The sequence below is a fragment of the Cetorhinus maximus genome, chromosome 5 (genome assembly GCF_964194155.1).
Source record: "Cetorhinus maximus chromosome 5, sCetMax3.hap1.1, whole genome shotgun sequence".
Taxonomy (NCBI): domain Eukaryota; kingdom Metazoa; phylum Chordata; class Chondrichthyes; order Lamniformes; family Cetorhinidae; genus Cetorhinus; species Cetorhinus maximus.
Genome location: NC_135883.1, coordinates 49,049,639 through 49,066,526, shown reverse-complemented (window position 1 = coordinate 49,066,526; position 16,888 = coordinate 49,049,639). Strand labels below are relative to the sequence as shown.

At 43.8% G+C, this 16,888-nt stretch overlaps 1 protein-coding gene across 3 annotated transcripts in view; it reads right to left on the bottom strand.

The window, feature by feature from the left end:
- The window catches only part of fam135a (family with sequence similarity 135 member A), a 257,651-nt gene that overhangs the window by 54,851 nt on the left and 185,912 nt on the right, over positions 1-16,888 (bottom strand). For all 3 annotated transcript variants that reach the window (XM_078541854.1, XM_078541856.1, XM_078541855.1), the window contains one exon: positions 10,175-10,335. In XM_078541854.1, the coding sequence (XP_078397980.1) occupies positions 10,175-10,335 (161 nt within the window). The remainder of the gene's footprint in view (positions 1-10,174; positions 10,336-16,888) is intronic.

The window sequence follows — 16,888 nt, the reverse complement described above, 5'->3', positions numbered from 1 at the left end:
TGACAGGTTGGATGCAGAGAGATTGTTTACTGTGGTGGAGAAAACTAGAACTAGGAGATGTAGTTTCAGAATAAGGAGTCGCCTTTTTAAGATGGAGATGAGGTGGAATTAATTCTCTCAGAATCTTGGAATTCTCTGCCCCAGAGAGCTGTGGAGGCTGAGTCCTTGAATATATTCAACGCTGAGATAGACAGATTCTTGAACTATAGGGGGGGTCAAGGGTTATGGGATACAGGCAGGAAAGTGGAGTTGAAGTTAAAATCAGATCAGCCAAGATCTTAGTTAAAAGCAAAATACTGCGGATGCTGCAAATGAAACAAAAACAGAAAATGCTGGAAAAACTCAGCAAGTCTGACAGCATCTGTGGAGGGAGAAAAACAAAGTTAATGTTTTGAATCCGTATGACCCTTCTTCAGAGCTCTGCTGAGTTTTTCCAGCATTTTCTGTTTTCGTTTCAGCCAAGATATTATTGAGTGATAGGACAGGCTTGAGGGACCGTATGGCCTCCTCCTGCTTCTATTTTTTATGTTTTTAATTTATATGACAGAAAAACAACTTGTTATATCAGGTGAGAATATACATTAAATAAAAAAGATCAGAATAAAGAAGGAATAGAGAAGGAAAAGAGAGGCTTTCAGCAGGTACAAGGGGAGCAAATCAGCGGAGGCATTAGTGGAGTACAGAAAGTGCAGAGTGAAGCTTAAGAAAGCAATTAGGAGAGCAAAGAGGGGATTTGAGAAAGCTCTGGCTGGTAAAAGTAGGGAAAACCCAAGATATTCTATAAATATGTCAATGGGAAGAGGATAACCAAGGAAAGAGTAGGGCCCATAAGGGACCAAGTGGGCAATCTATGGGTGGAGCCAGAGGACATCGGTAGAGTGTTGAACGAATACTTCACATCCGCCTTCACCCAAGAGAATGAGGATGAAGGTATGGAACTCGGGAAGAGACACTGCAAGGTTATTGAGAAATATAGGGAGATATAAGGAGTAACAAGGTATTGGAGGTGTTGGCAGGCTTAAAAGTGGACAAATCTCCGGATCCGGATGATTTGTGTCCCAGACTACTGAGGGAGGCAAGGGAGGGGGTCGCAGGGGCTCTGACCCAAATGTTTAATTCCTCTCTGGCCATGGTGGAGGTGTCAGAGGACTGGAGAACAGCTAATGTGGTTCCGCTATTTAAGAAGGGTTGTAGAGATAAGCCAGGGAACTACAGACCAGTGAGTTTCACGTCAGTGGTAGGGAAACGATTGGAGAAAATTCCGAAGGAGAGAATCTATCTCCGCTTGGAGAGGCAAGGTTTGATCAGGGATAGTCAGCATGGCTTTGTCAGAGGGAGGTCATGCCTAACAAGTTTGACTGAATTTTTTGAGGAGGTGACCAGGTGTGTAGATGAGGGTAGTGCAGTTGATGCCGTTTATATGGATTTCAGCAAAGCCTTTGACAAGGTCCCACATGGGAAGGCAAATGCACATGGGATACAGGATAATTTGATAAGGTGGATTCAAAATTAGCTTAGTTGTAGGAGACAGAGGGTGATGACAGAAGGCTGCTTTGGTGATTGGAAGCCAGTGTCCAGTGGCATACCACAGGGATCTGTGCTGGGTCCCCTATTATTTGTCATTTACATAAACGAATTAGATGACTATGTGGGGGTTAGGATTAGTAAATTTGCGGAAGACACAAAGATTGGCTGTGTGGTTAACAGTGAGGTTGAGTGTCTTGGGCTACAGGAAGATATAGACGGGATGATCAAATAGGCAGATAAGTGGCAGATGGAATTTAACCCTGAAATGTGTGAGGTGATACACTTTGGAAGAAGTAATTTGACAAGGGAGTATTCAATGAACGGCATGGCGCTAGGAGGTTCTGATGAACAAAGGGACCTTGGCGTGTGTGTCCACAGATCTCTGAAGGTGGAGGGGCATGTTATTGGGTTGGTGAAAAAGGCATATGGGACACTTGCCTTTATCAATCGAGGCATAGATTACAAAAGTAGGGAGGTCATGTTGAAGTTGTACAGAACCTTGGTGAGGCCACAGCTGAGTACTGTGCGCAGTTCTGGTCACCACATTATAGGAAGGATGTGATTGCACTGGAGTGGATGCAGAGGAGATTCACCAGGATGTTGCCTGGGATGAAACATTTAAGTTATGAAGAGAAGTTGGATAGACTTGGGTTGTTTTTGTTGGAGCAGAGAAGACTGATGGGCGACCTGATCGAGGTGTACAAGATTATGAGGGGCATGGACAAGGTGGATATGGAGCAGCTGTTCCCCTTCGTTGAAGGGTCAGTCACGAGGGGACACAAGTTCAAGGTGAGGGGCAGGAGGTTTAGGGGGGATGTGAGGAAAAACGTTTTTACCCAGAGGGTGGTGACGGTCTTGAATGAGCTGCCTGGGAGGGTGGTGGAGGCGGGTTGCCTCACATCCTTTAAAAAGTACCTGGATGAGCACTTGGCACGTCATAACATTCAAGGCTATGGGCCAAGTGCTGGTAAATGGGATTAGGTAGGTAGGTAGGTCAGGTGTTTCTCACGTGTCGGTGCAGACTCGATGGGCCAAAAGGCCTCTTCTGCACTGTGTGCTTCTGTGATAAATCTGAGAATAATACCTCTCATAAACATAATGCCAGTATCTACCTAAGGTTCATTTGTTTGGTCCCTGGGATGAGGACGTTGTCCTATGATGAGAGGCGAAGTAAATTGGGCTTATGTTCTCTGGAGTTTAGAAGAATGAGGGGCGATCTCCTTGATACACTCAATATTCTGAAGGGGCTTGTCAGGATAGATGCTGAGAGATTGTTTCTGCTTGTTGGGGAGTCTAAAACATGGGGGCAGAGTCTCAGGAAAAGGGGCTGATTATTTAGGACTGAGGTAAGGAGAAATTACTTCACTCAAAGGATTGCGAATATTTGGAATTCTCTACCCCAGAGGGTTGCGGATGCTCCATCACTTAATACATATAAGGCTGGGATAGACAGGTTTTTGGTATCTCAGGGAATTAAGGGATATGGGGAGTGGACAGGAAAGTGGAGTTGAAGCTTAAGATCAGCCATGATCATATTGAATAGCCAAGCCAGCTCGAAGGGCCATATGGTCTACTCGTGCTCTTATTTATGTTCTAAGTATATTGAAATGCTTTAATGATCAACTGAAAAATTGAAGGGTGCCAACCAAGTGGACTTCTTTGTCCTTGAACTTCTTGTTGAAGCTGCACTCATCTAGACAAGTGGACAGTATTCCATCACACTTCTGACTTGTGCCTTGTAGATAGTGGAAAAGTTTGGGAAAGTCAGGGGGTGAGTTGCTCACTGCAGAATTCCCAGCCTCTGACCTGCTCTTGTAGCCACAATATTTATATGGCTGGTCTAGTTCAGTTTCTGGGCAACGGTAACTCCCAGGATGTGACAGTGGGGCATTGATGATGGTAATGCCATTGAATGGCAATGGGAGATGGTTAGGTTCTCTCTTGCTGGAGATGTTCATTGTCTGGCACTTGTGAGGTGCAAATGTTGCTTGCCACATATCACTCCAAGCTTGTCCAGGTCTTGCTGCCTCCAGACACAGACTGTTTCAGTACTTGAGGAGTTGCAAATGGAACTGAACATTGCGCAATCGTAAGATCAGAAGTGGGAATGTTCGCTTATGATGGAAGGAAGACTACTGAAGCAGCTGAAGATGGTTGGGTTAGGAGACACAAATCTAAGATAGGGGTTGCGAAGAGCCATATTTTGACGCAGCAATTTGTAACAATTTGGAAGTCACTGTCTACGAAGGTGGAAACAGGCAATCAATATTTCAAAAGGAAATTGGATGAGCATTTGAGCAAAATAAACTTACAGGGCTGCAGGGATTGAGCAGGGGAAATGAATGGGACTGATTGGTTTGCTCTACGGAGAAAAGACATGATGGGTTGACTGGCCTCCTTTTATGCTATAATGGTGCTATGATGCTGCGCAAAAACTCCTGCTGTTATATCCAGGGGCTGAGATAACTAATCTCCAATAACCATGTACACGGTGTGACTCCAGCCAGTGCAGTGATTTCCCAATTCCAATTGACTTGAATTTTACTAGGGCTCCTTGAAGCAAACTTGGTCAAATGATGTCTTGATGTCAAGAAGAGTCATTCTTCTCTCTTTGGACCAAGGCTGCAATGGGATCTGGAGCCAAGTGGCCTTGGCAGAACCCAAAGTAAGTTTCGGTGAGCAGGTTTCGGGTGAATCTGTTATTTAATAGCACTGTCAATAACATCTTCCAATGCTTTGCTGGTGATTGAGTTTCAAGTGGGAAATGAAATGCAGCAACTTGATTTTATACAACCCCTTCAACAAAGTAAAATGACCCAGGCACTTCAGAGGAGTGTTATCAGACAGGGTTTTGACATCAAGATACACAAAAGATATTAGGACAGGTGACCAAAAGCTTGGACAAAGCAAGCCACTTAGTTCCAAAGGCAATTAGGAATGGGCAACAAATGCTGGCCTCGCCAGCGACCTCCACATTCCATAATGAATAGTATGTACTGCTGACAGTGTGCCTGTGGAAGGAGCAGCTTCAAGGAGGAGAGGGGGATACAGTGTGGAAGAGGTTTTGGGAAGAAATTCCATAGTTTGGGGCATATGCAGCTGAAGGCACAGCAATGAAAATTGCAGATACGCAAGAGACCAGAATTGGAGGAGTGCTGTAGAAGACTAGAGGGTGAGGCAATGGAGGCATCTGGAAAAAAAAGTAGAAGAATTTTAAGATCTACATATTGGTTAGTGAAGTGGAGAGTAATGAAGTTGATCTCCAGTGCCCATGAGAAATGACTTGATAAGGTAGAGGCCTTCAGCATCAAACAGATGCATCTCAGAATACCTCATGGAGGTTCCCAATATACTCTAATTCAGTTACACCAAGGCAGCAGAGAAAGAGGACACAGACTCAGGAGATAAGAGAAGCAGATTTAGGACATTGTTTATTTACCGATGATGGTCAAATGCTGGTGAGAGTTGTCAAGAAGAGTAGTTACAACCAGGACACTGGACATTTGTTAAAAAACGGCCAGTTGTAATAGGAAGTGAACAGAGTATTCTGCAAAAATAAAATCAAACAGGCTGAAGGGCCTTCATCAAAAATGATTTTAATCAGAGCAACACAACTAAGAGCATTAGCTTTGGTTTGGCGGAAACAGTGATTTGTCACACAATGAATCCCAACCCTTACCTATTAAGTGTTACTGCATGGTTTTGCTGGCAGCCTTCATGTATAGGGGCACTGAAGAGCAGTGTTCACATCAAATATGGACAGATAAAATGCATACAAAAATATGCGGCAGCTATGGATAAGCCACCTGCGAAAATGCTAAGTGCTGAAGACGTATCTTTGCATTGGTAAGTTTTCCCTAAGCAATTAAACTCAGTAAACATCTGTTGGCACTTTCCTAAAGTATAACTGAGAAAAAACATTTATATGTACATTTGTACAAAACCATTCACAACCTCAAGGCACCCCAATGGAGTACTTTTGAAGTGTAGTTGCTGTTGACTGTTAACTACTGTTGTAGTTACTTTTTCTGATTGGCAGGATGTGACGAGTGGTGTCCCACAGGGGTCTGTTCTGGGGCTTCAACTTTTTACAATTTACATCAATGACTTAGATGAGGGGAGTGAAGACATGGTAGCTAAATTTGCAGATGACATAAAGATAGGTAGGAAAGTATGTTGTGAAGAGGACATGAGGAGATTGCAGATGGATATAGATAGGTTGAGTGAATGGGGGCAGGAAGAACAAAAAAGCAGAGTATTACTTAAATGGAGAATGGCTGCATAATTCTGAGGTACAGAGGGACCTAGGTGTTCTAGTACACAAGTCACAAAAAGTTAGTATGCAGTTTCAGCAAGTAATTAAGGCAGCTAATGGAATGCTATCCTTTAATACGAGACGGATTGAACATAAAAGGAAGGACGTTATGCTTTAGTCATACAGGGCATTGGTGAGACCGCACCTCAAATACTGTGTGCAGTTTTAGTCTCCTTATTTAAGGAAGGATGTAAATGCATTGGAGGCGGTTGAAAGGAGGTTTACCAGAATGATACCTGGAATGAGTGGGTTGTCTTATGAGGAAAGGTTGGACAGACTGGGCTCGTTTCCACTGGAGTTTAGAAGAGTGAGGGGTGACTTGATTGAAGTATACAAGATCCAGAACGGCCTTGACCAGGTAGATGTCGAAAAGGATGTTTCCTCTTGTGGGCAAGTCCAGAACTAGGGGGCACTGTTTTAAAATTAGGGGTCGCCTTTTTAGGCCAGAGGCGAAGAGAATATTTTTCTCTCAGAGGGTTGTGCGACTTTGGAACTCTGCCTCAGAAGGTGGTGGAGGTGGGGTCATTGAATATTTTTAAGGCAGAGGTAGATAGATTCTTCTTAGGCAAGGGAATCAAAGGTTATCGGGGTTAGATGGGAATGTGGAAATCGAAACACAAGATGATCAGCCATGATCTTATTGAATGGCGGAGCAGGCTCGAGGGGCCGAATGGTCTACTCCTGTTCCTATTTCTTATGTTCTTATGAAATGTAGGAATGTGGCATCCTATTTGCAAACAGCAAGGTCCCGCAAACAATAATGATATTGATCAGACAATCTGCTTTAGTGTTGTTGATTGTACTGAAGTGCACAAGTTTTACATCTATGGCACACAACCAGTTCTCCCACCTAACTGTTCCAGCCAGAAGAAAAATATATATATCTATTTCAACCTGGCTACTTCATAAAATTATTATTTTTATTTTACAAATGGACAAGGCTTTACCCTGACTAACCATAACTCATACCAGAGGAGTTTCTAACCTTCAGAAACCAGCAGGGTTTCCCCAGAAGTACCTTGTTATCTTCAAATAGGTGCTAATGCCCTCTGTGACTGCTGACAATCCAAAGAAGTGCACCAACCCCCTTTATATTTCTAAGGCAGAGCTCCAGCCAACGGAGATGATGCGTCTGCAAAGGACAAAAGGGACTCTGACTCCTCTATGAAACACCTCAAGAATCCAGACCTGGGAAAATACATCCTTTATTCAACACCCAAGAAAAGAAGTGGGAGATATGTCACGTGACCTCCCCGAAGCTGCTACAAGCTGTAATATTGCCGTGTGGAACTGAACCTAGGCAGTATACCATTTTACCATCTAACAGGTAGCAGCAGAAAGAGCTCTGTCCAGGTGAAGTGCTTGGCCCTCATTTACACTGTGAACTACTGGAACATTGGAACGTCTGTATCTGTGCCTTCAAGACTAATTCATCTCTATGTGCCTTCTCCTATCGTGGAAGTCCTCGCTTCTGGAATGTCAGATCACCCAACAGCTTCAGAATGAAGGAATACACCACTGGACTTTTAATTCTGGGCTCTGGACTCATGTGAAACCATAACTCTTATTTTTATCGTGGTCTTGCCCTGCATTCCTTTCTTTCCCTTCTCCCTCTTTTATTGTATGAGTGCAAAAAGGGATGGATGGTGCAAAACCTCTTTCCTGTGTTTTGTATAAACCAACCTTCTTATTTTACCTCATCTCAAGTTTGTTGTGGGGTTATTAATAGAGGTTGGGTCATTCCAAACTGAAGGGTTTGAGAAAACATGCTGCCACCATAAAGGGGGAAATCAGAAATCAAAAACACCTTTCTGTTTATGGACGGGTAGTGAGATTAGAAATCAAGGCTGTTTAAATTAATCCCAGGCAGGTTAGCAATGGAGTTGGGTGCGGTGCACCAAATTTGACTTCAAAATTCCTTTGTAAGGAAAGAGAAAAATACATCAGGACGATTTACTGATCCTGATCATGAGCATGATCCTACAAATAGATGGGGGGAAATGTACATGTGTGGAACCCTGGATAAAGCATGGTCTGACACTTTATAAGTTTAAGTATAAGTTTATGAATGAAGAATGGTAATTCTACCAAGTTACCAGGGGGCTAACTTTTTTTTAAAATTCGTTCACAGAATGTGGGTGTTGCTGGCTAGGTCATCCCTAATTGCCCTTGAGAAGGTGGTAGTGAGCTGCCTTCTGGAACCGCTGCAGTCCCTGTGGTGTAGGTACATCCACAGTGCTGTTAGGGAGGGAGTTCTAGGATTTTGACCCAGCAGCAGTGAAGGAACGGCGATATATTTCCAAGTCAGGATGGTGAGTGGCTTGGAGGGGAACTTGCAGATTCCCATGCATCTGCTGCCCTTGCCTTCCAGGTGGTAGGGGTCCAGGGTTTGGAAGGTGCTGTCGAAGGAATTTTGGTGAGTTGCTGCAGTGCATCCTGTATAGGGTACAGATTGCTGCCACTGTACGTCGGTGGCACAGGAAGTGAATGTCTAAAGTGGTGGATGGGGTGCCAATCAGGTGTGCTTTGTCCAGGATGGTATCAAACTTCTTATGTGGAGCTGCACTCATCCAGACAAGTGGAGAGTATTCCATCTCACTCCTGACTTATGCCCATTTACTCTCCATAGAATTCCCAGCCTCTGGCCTGCTCTTGTAGCCACAGTATTTATATGGCTGGTCCAGTTCAGTTTCTGGTTAATGGTAACCCCCAGGATGTTGACTCCAACCAGTGTTTTCCCCCGATTCCCATTGGCTCCAGTTTTGCCACACTCAGTCAAATACCGCCTTGATGTCAAGGGAGGTCACGCTCACCTCACCTCAGGGGTTCAGCTCTTTTGTCCATTTCAGGGGGTCGGTTAGCTCAGTTGGCTGGGTGGCTGGTTTGTGATGCAGAGTGATGCCAACAGAGTGATGCCTTCCCGTACCAGCTGAGGTCATCCATGAAGGCCCTGTCTTCCACTTCCTCAACCTCGCCTGAGGTGTGGTGATCCCCAGGTTAAACTCACCACCAGTTGTCTCTCTCTAACGAGAGAAAAGCCTATGGTCCTCTGGGACTACGGTGACTTTCATTCATTCACTCTATGTTTTGATCAAGGCTGTAATGAGGTCAGGAGCTGAGTGGCCGTGGGGGAACCCAAACTGAGTGTCAGTGAGCAATACTCTCTACTTGTCTGGATGCTGAGTAAGTGCCGCTTGATAGCACTGGTGATGCCACCTTCCATTGCTTTGCTGATGATTGAGGGTAAACTGATGGGGCAGTAATTGGGCGGGTTGGATTTGTCCTGCTTTTTGTGTACAGGGCATACTTGGGCAATTTTCCAGTGCCGGGTAGGTGTAGATTTTCAATGTAGCTGTACTGGAACAGCTTGGCTAGCAGCATAGCAAGTTCTGGAGCACAATTCTTCAGTGTTATTGCCAGAAATTTGTTAGGGCTTGCAGCCTTTGCAGTATTCAATGCCTTCAGCCATTCCTTGATATCACGCAGAGTGAATCAAATTGGCTGAAGACTGACATCTGGAGGAGGCCAAGATGGATCACCTGGCACTTCTGACTGAAAATGGTTGCAAATGCTTCAGCCCTGTCTTTTGCACTGGTGCACTGGGCTCTCCCATCCTCGAGGATGGGGTTATTTATGCAGCCTCCTCCTCCAGTTAGTTGTTTAATTGTCCACCACCATTCACGACTGGATGGGGCAGGACTGCAGATCTAATCCGTTGGTTATGGGATCACTTGGTTGTAACTGTCAATAATAGAACTGCACAGTATCCTAAGTCTGATCTGCCCATGGCTCATCGCTTATTGCCTCTGGTACTTCATCCTGAGCCATCTTCTTGTCAGTTTATGTCAGTGGTGGTTTGTCATTGCCTTCACCCAAGTCATTCTTCAAGAGGGGTGCAAAGAAATTATCAGAGGGAAAATTAGATGGTCACCCTATTAGTCTGAGCTATATTTAAATTTGTCCAAAGGTGAAAAGCCAGCATTCTAACTCACTTCTCCAACCAGCAAGCACGCCACAGGCTTTCAGTTTATACAATTCATAACTCCATGACAGGAAATTGCACTACATCTTGAAGCATTTGAACTGACTACTAATTACAAGACTGGATTTGTGCTACAAGTTTCCAGGCCTATGAGAGGAAAAAAACTCAAAGCATTCTGCACTTTTTTAAATTTTCAATGTGTAATTTAGGCCAAATAAAAAGTCAATGATTTATGATCCTCAAAGAAAAATAGGATCGATAACAGTGCAAAAGAAAACATATTGCAACATTGAATAGCACGGGTTTAATCAAGTTCAATGGTACCCTAACAGTTTATTTTCTTAACATACCATCTAATCCATGGACGCATACTATTAGGTGAATGCCATCTTCCACATTCTCTTCCTCCTCCAAACTGAAGTATGGGATTTTGGAAGCCAAATCAGGAACATCACTGTACATAAAACCAGGAAACTTCAGCAGCTTCAACTCTTCTTTTGCCTGGAGGAAACTAAAGTCGGAGCAGATTTATTAGTTTTATTGATTCAGGCATTTAAAATCAGAGTTAATTTAATTATAATGGAATGTTACTAACACTATATACAGACTTCCTTACTGATAATCAACCTCTACAAACTAAGAATCATTTTGCTCATACATACAAATCATTAAAAGTACCTCAAAATACAAATGTTTTGGGGAAGTTGGTCTTTTGTGAAACATGGCAGCAGAGAACTTTGATTTTTCTCAACCACCAACTCACTGTCTGGTAAGGCCAGCACTTGAAGGAAACACCATTATCAAAGCTAGCAAATAATACAGTTTCAACTTATGCTAGTTCAGAAAAGAATGTAAGGCAGGAGATATGTCTGCATTAGAGTTGACATTTCAAAAATAGGGAAGATGCCACCTATGATAAGTAATTTAATATTCTTCTTCAGATTGTTTGTAAGGATTGGAAACAATATGTACCGAAGTAGTACAAAAACGTATAAAGTGGAGCTCTGATAGAATTACAATTTAAGGTTAATCTAGTCAGCACTGGAACACCAAAATGTTTATGCTTCAGAGTAATCAAATCAAGTCAGTAATGCTTAGTACATTAAGTGCAAGCTTGCTGCCTTTCAAATGTTCCGGAAAGGCATTACATGCATATTGGCCCACAGTGCCACAATGAGTGGTTAAATATGCTTCAACTTAATTTGGAGGATCATACACTTCTAGTAAGCACCACAAGAAGTTACACTTCACTACCACATTAGCTAGGTTTTGCTTATTGATTGAAGTGGCATTTCAAACCTAAACTGTAACTACCTAGACTGATTAAATGATTTCATCCATTTACCCAACAGTCTCATGCCTCTATTGGAGAGTGCTGCCAATAAGTGACACTCGCTACAACTAAGACATGCTGACATCAAACCAAAACAAAGGCACTTTTTGTTGTTGCTGCATCTTGCGGATGTTGAATCGTGTACCTTCCATTTAAGGGAATGGATGGTTTATATTGGCGGCTACAGTGGACAATTTGCAGTAGGGTGACATTTTGAGCTTTTTGTTCCAAATGAGATGTTCAAGATTAACAAGGTCTCTGTACTTTTGGAGGCTATGTAAAGCATGTTTAGACAGAAATTGCTCAATATGTGCTAAAGACATTAAGTTTTACATCTCTACCACATCTCTTGACTCCCTCTGTCTCTATGTTGTCAGATTGCTTGTCCACTGCCCAGTCTTTAATAGACTTAAACTTCTTCCAATTAAACGCATGGAAGACTGAAGCCATTTAAGCCATAAACTCATCTCAGCACCAATTCTATGCTCCTTTGCAGCCACCATCCAATGCTGAACCATATTGTTTGCAACCTCGGTGTCCTAATTGGCTCTGAATTGACTCTCTGACCGCCTATACCAGCGGTTTCAAACTGTGAAGAACGGATGAAAGGAGGGCCTGGAGGCACTTCAGCAGCATCTAGGAGAGTGTGTGAAAGAGGACCCAGAGGCAGTCAGCAGCACCTAGAAGACCAGGTAAAAGAGGACCTGGAGACATTTCAGCAGCACCTAGAAGAGTGCGTGAAAGAGGACCCAGAGGCAATCAGCAGCACCTAGAAGACCAAGTGAAAAGAGGCTGTAAGCAGCATTTAGGTTTATCTTTTTCAGCTCTCAGTATTTGGTTCTGACTTTGGTTTGTACTGGAGTGCTCCTTTGTGTGCATTAGAGAGCTTAAGTTGGAATTTGGTGAATGAGGGAGCTCGGTGAAGAAGGAAGGTGGTGATCCTTTCATTTTCTACATTTCCTCAGCTTCCAGTAGCTATTACTTTGCAACAGGGGAAACCCATAAAGCAGCAGGAGTCCGGAGAGAGAAAGCCCATAAAGCTGAGGAGAGAGAGAGAGAGAGAGAGAGAGCGTGCATGTATGTGAATGCATGGAGTATGGTTAATAAGATTGATGAACTATGGCACAGGTTAACAAATGGAATTATGATATTATTGCTATAACAAAGACCTGGCTCAAAGAAGGGCAGGGCTGGGCATTAAATATTCCTGGGTACAACTGTTTAGGAAAGACAGGAAAAGGAAAGAAGGCCGGGGGGTGGGGTGCAATAACATTGATCGATATAGTATATAGACCACCAACCAGTGGAAGGGAAATAAATCTGCAAAGAAATTACAGAGAGGTGTGGAATTACAGAGCAATTATAATGGGGGACTTCAATTATACAAATATAGACTGGGTGAGAAATAGTGCAAAGGTTTAGGAACAATCATCAGGATTGCAAATAGTTATGCACTTTCCAAATGTCTTCCTCTATTACTCCATAAATAAGTTGGCCATGGAAAAGGACGAGGGACAATACAGAGCAGGGATAATTAATCGGGGGAAAGCCAACTTCGACAGGATGAGAATGCATCTGAGTCATGTGAGTTGGAATCAAATGTTGTCAGAAAATACGGTGTCTGATCAACGGGTTACCTTCAAAGCCAAAGTATTCCAGGCAATGTCAAGGTATATTCCGTTGAAGGGGAAAACGTAGGAAAAATAAATCCATAGTGCCCTGGATCACGAGAGAGATAGAGGTGAAGATGAAAAGGAAGGAGTGTGCATACAAACAGATATTAGGTAGAAAATGTAATGGAGGAGCAGGCTTCATATAGAAGGAAATGAAAGAAGCTAATAAGAAAAGCATGGGGAGAGAATGGAAAGAGACTGAGAGCTAACACAAAAGGGAAACTCAAGATCTTCTATAAACATGGGGAGACGGTGAAGTTTTTTTATTCCTTCATTAAGGGAAAATCATGTTGAACTAACCTGCTGGAGATTTTTTTGAGGAGGTAATAGAGAACGTTGATAAGGGCAATGCTGTTGATGTGTAATATATGGATTTTCTAAAGGCATTTGACACAGTGTGACACAACAGACCTGTGAGCAAAATTCTAGCTCATGAAATAAAAGGGAAATTTGCAAATGATATGGTAATTGGAAATGCTGACAACTGTGACGAGGATAATCTTGAACTTCGAAAGGACATAGACACGTTGGTGGGTTAGTCTGGCAAGTGGCAGATGAAATTCAATGCAGAGAAGTGTGAGGTGATTCATTTTGGCAGGAAGAATATGGAGAGACAGCATAAAGGGAGAAACTAAAGGAGGTGCAGGAACAGAGGAACCTCAGTGCATATGTACATAATTCATTGAAGATGGCAGCGAATGTTGAGCAAGCAGTTAATAAAGCATATAGTATCTTAGGCTTTATTAATAGGAACATTGAATACAAGAGTGACGAGGGCATATTGAACTTGTATAAGACACTAATTAGGCCTCATCTGGAGTACTGCGTCCAGTTCTGGGCACCAGACTTGAGGAAGGATGTGAAGGCATTGGAGAGAGTACAGTGGAGGTTCACAAGAATGATTCCAGGAATAAAGAACTATAACTATGAGGAAAGATTGGAGAAGTTGGGGCTGTTTTCCTTGGAGAAGAGAGGCTGAGAGTTGACTTGATAGAGGTATTCAAGATCCTGAGGGTTATGGACAGTAAATAGTGAGAAACTGTTCCCACTCAAGAAGAGCATCGAGAACTGGAGGGCACAGGTTCAAAATAATTGTCAAATGAAGTGGAAGTGATGCGGGGAAATTTTTTTCACCCAGAGGGTGGTTGGGGTCTGCAACGAACTTCTTGAGAGGCAGGTTCGATCGAGGTATTCAAAAGGGAATTGGATAGCTGTCTGAAAATAATTAATGTGCAGGGTTACAGGGATAAGGCAGGGAGTGGCATTAGGTGAAAAGCTCTTTCAGAGAGCCAGTGTAGACTTGATGGGCTGAATGGCCTCCTTCTGCACTGTAAAGATTCTGTGATACCGTGATACAGGTGAAGAAGCTGTTTGGTGAGTATTCAGCAAGTTATTCTGCTTATAATAGTTTGTAAAAGTTAAGGTAGGAAAGGGCAGCTCGGCTGAGTGGAATGCGCATCCTGTGGAATATGGCAAGTCATGGATGCACTGTGTGTCCTAGACAAACACATCTGCTGGAAATGTCACCAGCTGCAGAAAATTGAGCTCTGGTTTCAGAAGTCGGAGCACCGCTGGAGTCACTGTGGTACATCTGTGAGGCAGAGAAACACGTGGATAGAACATTTAGGAAGATGGTCACACCGCAGGTTAGGAGCATGCAGGCAGAGGGGGAATGGGTGACTGCCAGGCAGTCTAGGAGAATCAGGCAGGAGGTGTACCAGTCCCAAGTCATCTCGCTTACTAATCAGTTTTCCATTTTAGATACTGGTGAGGCTAATGGTTCTTCACAGGAGCCCAGCAAAAGCAAGTCCGTGGCACCACAGGTGGCTCAGCTGCACAGGAGGGGAGAAAGAAGAGTACAGGAGCAATAGTGATAAGAGATTCGTTAGTTAGGGGAACAGACGGGCATTTCTGTGGCCCTAGATGTGACCTCACGATGGTATGTTGCCTCCCTGGCACCAGGGTTAAGGATGTCACAGAGAGGCTGCAGGGCAATCTGCTGAGGGAGGGTGAACAGCCATAAATTGTGGTCCACAAAGGTACCAATGGCATAGGTAGGAAGAGGGTGAGGTCCTGAAAGCATATTTTAGGGAATTAGGAAAGCAATCAAAAGGCAGGACCTCAAAAGCAGTAATCTCAGGATTACTGCCAGTTTCTGAGGCATTGGGACCAGTCCTGGGGCAGGTGGGCCCTGTACAAGATGGACGGGTTGCACCTTAACAGGGCCAGGACTAACATCCTTGTAGGGAGATTTGGTCGTGCTCTTGGGGTGGGTTTAAACCAAATTGACAGGGGGGTGGGAACCTGAGAGGGAGCTCAGATTGGTGGGAAGAAAAACTGGTAACAGGAACTATAACAGTAGTAAGCGAAATTGGAAGGCAAACGAAGCCAAGGCACTTGCCCCCAGACACCACCACCCCCCCACCCCTCAGCAGTCACCTGCGGGGCCAGGCATCAGTTTCCCCTGCCTCCCGAGACCTGTAAATAACAGGTGAAATGTGGAGAACGCTGCTGCTCACTCACCACAGTTCCCCCACAATGAAGGCCGCCAAGTGCACATCGCCTGAGTGTTGTGAAACACGTTGGCGTGCTTTCCCGCCAACATGGCCGGACGATACGGCGGGATTCCAAGATTCTGGCGGTATGGCCTTTTAATTATATGCTAATGTATTACAATTAGCTCCCCACCGACCAATGGCAGGAACGTGGCCCACCGTTGGCGAGCTGAGTGGAAGATCGTGATCTGCCTTCACACTGTCATGAAGTGCGTCCCACCCTATTTTCCACGCAGGCTACCTATCACACCCGCCGCCAGCGGGCTCGGAAAATTCCGCCCGTAGGATCAGTTTGTAGGGAGCTAAGAAACAGCAAGGGGTGGCAAACATTGATGGGAACTGTTTATAGGCTATCAAACTATAGTGGTAATGTTGGGCACCGTATAAATCAGGAAATTAGGGCTGCATGCAACAGTAATAATAGGCAACTTCAATTTACATACAGACTGGGAAAACCTAATTGGCACTAATGCTATGGCGGATGACTTCCCGCAAAGTGTACAAGGTGGATTTCTGGAGCAGGATGTTGAAGAACCAACTAGGGATCACACTCTTTTAATTTAGTAATATGTAATGAGAAAAGTATAAATAATCACCTTGCTGTAAAGAGGTCTTTAGGAAATAGTGACTATAGTATGATAGAATTTTACATTAAGTTTGAAAATAACATAGTTCATTCTGAAATTAGGGTCTTAATCTGAACAAAAGCAACTATGAAGGTATGGGGGCGCAAATTGGCGATGGTGGATTGGGAAAATACATTAAAAGGTTTGACTGTGGACAGACAGGTAATGGCTAGTATTTAAAGTGGTATTACATGGTCTACAACAAATATACATTCCTCTAAAACACAAAAACCCAACAGGAAAGGTAAATCAATCGTGGCTAACAAAAGAAGTTAAAGATTACATTAGGTCAAAGGAAGTGACTTATAGAAACATAGAAACTAGGAGCAGGAGTAGGCCATTCGGCCCTTCGAGCCTGCTCCGCCATTCATTATGATCATGGCTGATCAGCCAACTCAATAGCCTGCTCCTGCTTTCTCCCCATATCCTTTGATCCCTTTCGCCCCAAGAGCTATACCTAACTCCTTCTTGAAAGCACAACAATGTTTTGGTCTCAACTACTTTCTGTGGTAACGAATTCCACAAGCCCACCACTCTCTGGGTGAAGAAATTTCTCCTCATCTCTGTCCTAAATGGTCTATCCCATATCCTCAGACTGTGACCCCTGATTCTGGACTCCCCCACCATCGGGAACATCCTTCCTGCATCTACCCTGTCTAGTCCTGTTAGAATTTTATAGGTTTCTATGAGATCCCCCCTCATTCTTCTGAACTCCAGCGAATATAATCCTAATCGATTCAATCTCTCCTCATATGTCAGCCCCGCCATCCCAGGAATCAGTTGGGTAAACCTTCGCTGCACTCCCTCTATAGCAAGTACATCCTTCCTCAGATAAAGAGACCAAAACTGTACACAATATTCCAGGTGTGGTCTCACC